Here is a 6322-nt window from a genome sequence, read left to right as displayed (position 1 = left end):
GTCCTGAATTTTAAATTAATAGTTCAGAAATTCAGGACATTTAGTCCTGAATTTCAAATTAGCAGCTCAAAAATTCAGGACACTAAGTGCTGAATTTTCAAATTCAGGATTCTTAGTGGGCGTTTGGACATAAGAATTGTAAAATTTCAAAATAGGGAAAAAAAATTTAAAGTGAAAATGGTATTTGAAATTTAGAATTGTGTTTGGATATGAATATAATTTTGGGTTATTTTTGAAGTTTTGTGAGTCATTTGAGTGAAAATTTTAAAAAATAATTTTTTGGAGTTTTTTAAATTTTCAAAAATTTTCAAAATGCGTCTTCAAGTGAAAATTGAAAATTTTATGAACAAATGCTGATTTCGGAAAAAAGTAAAAAATTTCTTATGTCTAAACGGGCTCTTAGTTCTAAAGTTTGGGTGAATTGATTAATCTTTAAATATATTATAAATTATGAATATCTTTTAAATAGCTGGGTTAAAAGTGGCTATTGCTTCACTTCGCCCGACTTCACATTCCCAACAAACAGTAGACGGCCCAAGCGCCAAGCCCTTATCATTCCTCTCTCGGACTTTTACTGGAAAAATTTCAACCATTTTCTACAATTGTTGCGTCAGTTGAGAGCAATTCAAAGAATCAAAGACAATGGCTTTTCAGATTGCGAGAAGACTCCTACGTAGCCGCGCTAGTTCGTCGATTAGGTATTTGGATCGGAGCTTCAGTTCGGAGTCCAATTCGAATTTGATCCGCGCTACTCTTTTCCCCGGCGATGGTATTGGCCCTGAGATCGCCGACTCCGTCAGACAGGTCCGGTTCGAACTTGTTCTCATATATTTTGATTTCCAATTGATTTGATGAATGTCAACCTATTTGGATCTGGTTTATAACCTGCTTTTTGACATGTAATAGTCAGACTTATTGCAAAGAATAGACCAAAATTTGAACATATTTGGATGTGGTTTATAACTTGCTTCTTAGGCTCTTTATTACTTCATTAAATGTATGGAGGAATAAGTAAATTATTAATATGTACAGATTTTCAAGACTGCTGAGGTACCAATTGAATGGGAAGAACACTATGTAGGGAAGGAGATAGACCCTAGAACCAATAGTTTTCTGACATGGGAGAGTCTTGAATCAGTGAGAAGAAATAAGGTTGGTTTGAAAGGGCCAATGGCTACACCTATCGGGAAAGGTCATCGTTCCTTGAACCTTACATTGAGGAAAGAGTTAAATCTATATGCCAATGTTAGACCTTGCTACAGCCTACCTGGATACAAGACTCGCTACGATGATGTCAATCTCATCACTATCAGGGAAAACACTGAAGGAGAGTACAGTGGTCTGGAACATCAAGTAAGTCGTCTCTTTCTATAATTATTTAAATATAGAAAAATAGCTTAGATCTTCAAATTCATTTGCATTTGTTATCAGGTCGTAAGGGGTGTGGTTGAAAGTCTCAAGATCATCACTCGTCAAGCAAGCTTAAGGGTTGCGGAGTACGCGTTTCACTATGCCAAGGCTCATGGAAGAGAGAGAGTGTCTGCAATTCACAAAGCTAACATCATGCAAAAGACTGATGGTCTTTTCCTTAAGTGTTGCCGAGAGGTAGCAGAGAAGTACCCTGAGATAAAGTATGAGGAAGTTGTCATTGACAATTGTTGTATGATGGTAGGACTAATCACTTCATTGCCATTCTAGTCTTTACATCTTATTTAAATACCTAGAATAAGTTTTACAAGACTATTCAAATGACACCTCATTTTAAATGTCCATTACTATATGGAAATCTCGTTGTGCATGACCTACTTCCCTTTTAATTTTTACAGCTTGTGAAAAATCCAGCACTTTTTGATGTTTTGGTGATGCCTAACCTTTATGGTGACATTATCAGTGACCTTTGTGCTGGTCTGATTGGTGGTTTGGGCCTAACTCCAAGGTATGTGCTTTTTTGCCTTTGAATTCTAATGTCCCATTTGAGTTCTTGTTCGGTTTTCCTGAAGACGATTTTTCTCAGTTGCAATATTGGTGAGGGAGGTATTGCTCTTGCTGAGGCTGTGCATGGTTCAGCACCTGATATTGCTGGAAAGGTTTGTATTGAAGTAGGATTTTTTTCAGAATATTTCTTTTCCTTTCTGCATGCTGGATCTCTATTTTTCCCCTATATAGCATTGAGCGTGAACAATGAAGACAACTGGAAAATATATTCAGGTCTTGGCAGTATTAGTTAAAGCGAATGCTTCATCACTTAAAGCAGAAAGTGATGTGAAGTAAGGGGGCATTTGCTTCTCATAGGTATAGTGGAGCTATGGTGTGTTTCAGACGGCAAAGCCCGAAGCGATCTGAGCAAGAGGCGATCACTATCTTGTGTTGTCCCCTTCTTTGTTTATGAACTGTTTGTTAGGAGAATAAAAAATGATACTTGCAGATAAAGCTAACTACTAGTACTGTTCCTAAAGCAATTAAATATGAAAGTTAGCGTTGCAAATTAATCTTTCCTATGCTGATTAATTACAACAACATACCCAGTATTATCCCACACCGTGGGGTCTGGGGAGCGTAGTGTGTACGCAGACCTTACCCCTACCTTGTGAGGATAGAGATGTTGTTTCCAATAGACCCTCGGCTCAGGAAAGCATAAGCACCACATCAATGAAAATATAGACAAGAAAGGACAACACCAAAAAGCTATATAAAAGCAGAATAAAAACAACAAAGTAGTAAGATGACCAACAATGAAAGAAAACAACGGTTAGTCATAGAAATTTACTACCAATAGAATGCGAGAGTGTGTACCAATACTATCGGTATGAACAATCTAGACCACCTGCCCTACTACTCTAATCCTCGACCTCCACACCTTCCCATCAAGGGTTATGTCCTCGGTCAGCTGAAGCTACGTCATGTCTTGCCTAATCACCTCACCCCACTTCTTACTATATCTACCTCTCCGTAGGCCCTCCAATGTCAACCTCTCACACCTCCTCACCGAGGCGTCTGTGCTCCTCCTCCTCACATCTCCAAACCACCTAAGCCTTGCTTCCTGTATCTTGTCCTCAATAGGGGTAACTCCCACCTTGTCGCGAATAATCTCATTCCTAATCTTATCTAACCTGGTGTGCCCGCACATCCGTCTCAACATCATCTCCGCTACCTTCATCTTCTGGACATGAGCGATCTTGACTGGACAACACTCAGCCCCGTACAACATAGTCGGTCTGATTAAATTTCGGTGGCACTTCTTGTCACACAAAACACCGGAAACAACTCTCCATTTCATCCATCCCGCCCCAATACGATGTGTGACATCTTCATCAATTTCCTCATCCCCCTGTATAATAGACGGAGTGTTTAAAAAAATGATCGCTTCATCGCTTTAAGCGAGAAGCGATGCGAAGCTAAAGTGCATTACTTGTCTGAAGTTGAGGCGACGCGATTTTCAAAAGCGATCGCTTCAACATCTGAAGCGAGAAGTGAAAAAGCGATCGCTTCAGTCAAAAGGGTCAATTTCTTTTTTAAAAAAAGATTGGGTCTTTTTTTTATTATACAAAGCATAAACCCCAAAGTGAAGACATTTCATTCTCTTCTTCCATTCCATCGAGCATCGTTGTTGCTGCTGCTAGGGTTCCAGAAGTCTGTCCAGGTAATTTCTTCTTTTTTTCTTCTTTCTTCTTCTTCTCCTTTTTTTCTCTCTTCTTTCTTCTTCTTCCCGCCGCGTCCACTATTGCCCACTCTAGGGTTCTAGTGGTCCTTTTTTTTCCCTTTTATTCTTCTTATTTTGCCTTTATTTATTAATTTGTGTGAATTTCAGTTTTTAAACTTAATTATTATATTTTGAAATGTTGCTGTTTTGCTTATATTAAACTTAATTATTATTATTATTTTCAGTTTTTTTCTTTTTCTTTGAAATGTTACTGATTTCAGTTATTAAATTTAATTTAATTAAGGTGTTGCTGATTTCAGTTATATATATATATATATATATATATATATATATATATATATATATACGTGTTATATTTTCAGATTATTTCATTATGTTTGTTTTTCGTATATCTTAATAGGGATATATATTGAACTTTTTGATTATTTATATTGTCTCTTTGCAAGGTTTACTTTATGTTTTTTAAGAATTGCGCTTCATTTCAATGAAGAGCAAAAGCGAGGCGAGCCCCTGTCGCTTTTTTGCGCTTATCGCTCTCAAAAGCACTGAATAGACCCAACAGTACTTAAAATTTCCTCTCCTAGGGATGACCTGCGAGTCCAGCCTCACCTCTCATTCCCCTCCCTGAGTCTCACCACTGAATTTATACTCCAAGTATTCTGTCTTGGTCCTGCTCAACTTGAAACCTTTAGACTCCAGGGTCTACCTCCATACCTCTAACCTTGCGTTTGCATCGCCTCACGTCTCGTCAACCAATACAATATCATCTGCAAATAGCATGCACTACGGCACCTCCCCTTGGATGTGGCGCGTCAATACGTCCATCGCCAAGGCAAACAAAAAAGGGCGGAGTGCCGACCATTGATGCAACCCCATCATGATCGGAAAATGGTCTAAGTCCCCTCCCACCGTCCTAACTCGGGTCTTTGCTCCATCATACATGTCCGTAATCACCCTAACATAGGCAACCGGTACATCTCTAGCCTCCAAACATCACAAAACCTCCCTCGGGACTTTATCGTATGCCTTTTCTAAGTCGATGAACACCATATGCAGGTTCTTCTTCCTCTCCCTATACTGCTCCATCAATGTCCTAACAAGGTGAATGGCTTCTGTAGTCGGACGCCCCGGCATAAACCCGAACTGGCTCTCGAAAATAGACACACTCCTCCGCACCCTTAGCTCTACCACCCTTTCCCAGACTTTCATAGTATGGCTAAGCAGCTTGATACTCCGATAGTTATTGCAATTTTGGATATCACCCTTGTTCTTGTATAAAGGATCCATTGTGCTCCACCTCCACTCTTCGGGCATCTTCTTCGTTCTAAAATGACATTAAACAACCTATGCTTATTAATTGAAAACTAAAAATCAAATTTTCTATTTAAGTTATCTTGGGCTAGTGAAAGTTACATAATAATACTTCATTTGAGGAGTTGGGATGAATTTGTCATTTTGTAAATTGGATGTTGAAATTAATGATGTTACTTGGAATTGACATTGTATGTACTGAATTGCCATTTATATTTTAGTAAGTTCTGGGCTAATATTAAATAAGTGTAGTGCTTCATTTCTTGCTTATAGCTCGAGAGACTTTTGCTTTTGCTTTTGCTTTTGCGCTTCTCGCTTTTAAACACACTGCATTGGGAATTGAGAGGGTCCTATTTCTAAATTGGTGTCAGTGACTAAGATGACATCCGATATAAATTGGACTATAAGGATGCAACCATTATGTGCTTGACACTCCTTCAACTATATAATATGCTGCTAGAGATTCCTCTGCCAAATAGTTGCTTGGAATATTTTAGATGCCAGTTGTTCAGTGAGTTTTGTTCTTAATCTAGTTCACTATTTGCTTCATCTGTTATCAGTTGGCATGCCATGCTTATCTTTTCCTATTGAATGCTCTCCATTGACTAGACAACCAAACTTTTCTCTGTGCAGAACTTGGCAAATCCAACTGCTTTGCTTTTGAGTGCTGTAACCATGCTACGGCATTTGGAGCTTCATGATAAAGCTGATCGTATCCAAGGTGCTGTCCTAAACACAATTGCGGAGGGGAAGTACCGAACAGGTGATCTTGGTGGTACTTCATCAACTACTGACTTCACAAATGCTATCTGTGACCATCTTTAAACATGCTCGTCCATATGTACATTCAACTTTTGCATTGGTTTGACATAATTTATGCTTGTTTCAAATATGCAATTGAAATAATTTATATTTGCTTCTGGTGACCCAAACAACACTACCTTGGGTTTCTCTGAGATCTGCTTATTAGGACTGGAATTCATTTTCAAAGGATATATTTCAAAGAATAGCATCCACCACCTGTAATTGGTGACTCATTAATTTGCAGGGAATAAGAGTTTAATCCTGTAATGCTTCTTGCTGTTCAATTCATAATTTCTGAGTTTGGTTTTCTTCAGTATCTTGTGGGATTATACTGGGGAGGTTGTTGGTTTTCTTCAGTATCTGTAGGAAAATGGCAGATCTGTTTGGTTTGGTTTTTAGTGTTGATGTTTCATTCAACGCTATTCATGATTTTCTGCCGACTGTCGAGCATGCTTCCTTTTGTGTTTGCTAAAAATTGAATAACTCTTCTGTCTGACGTTAGATTGCAATAGAGCTTTTGTAAAGATAACCAAGTTAATTTTTTCC

At 38.3% G+C, this 6322-nt stretch overlaps 1 protein-coding gene across 1 annotated transcript; it reads left to right on the top strand.

Annotated features, from left to right (window-relative positions):
- The first annotated feature begins 496 nt into the window (after nt 1–496).
- Nucleotides 497–6043, top strand: LOC104084987 (3-isopropylmalate dehydrogenase, chloroplastic). Its single transcript, XM_009588952.4, has 6 exons — nt 497–804; nt 1033–1353; nt 1432–1668; nt 1827–1936; nt 2015–2087; nt 5606–6043. Exons 1-6 carry the CDS (start codon nt 643–645, stop codon nt 5795–5797), a joined length of 1095 nt encoding a protein of 364 aa, XP_009587247.1. The 5' UTR covers nt 497–642; the 3' UTR covers nt 5798–6043.
- The last annotated feature ends 279 nt before the right edge of the window (nt 6044–6322 follow it).

This window comes from Nicotiana tomentosiformis, chromosome 11, assembly GCF_000390325.3.
Source record: "Nicotiana tomentosiformis chromosome 11, ASM39032v3, whole genome shotgun sequence".
Lineage (NCBI taxonomy): Eukaryota > Viridiplantae > Streptophyta > Magnoliopsida > Solanales > Solanaceae > Nicotiana > Nicotiana tomentosiformis.
This window is presented reverse-complemented; position numbering and strand designations above follow the sequence as displayed.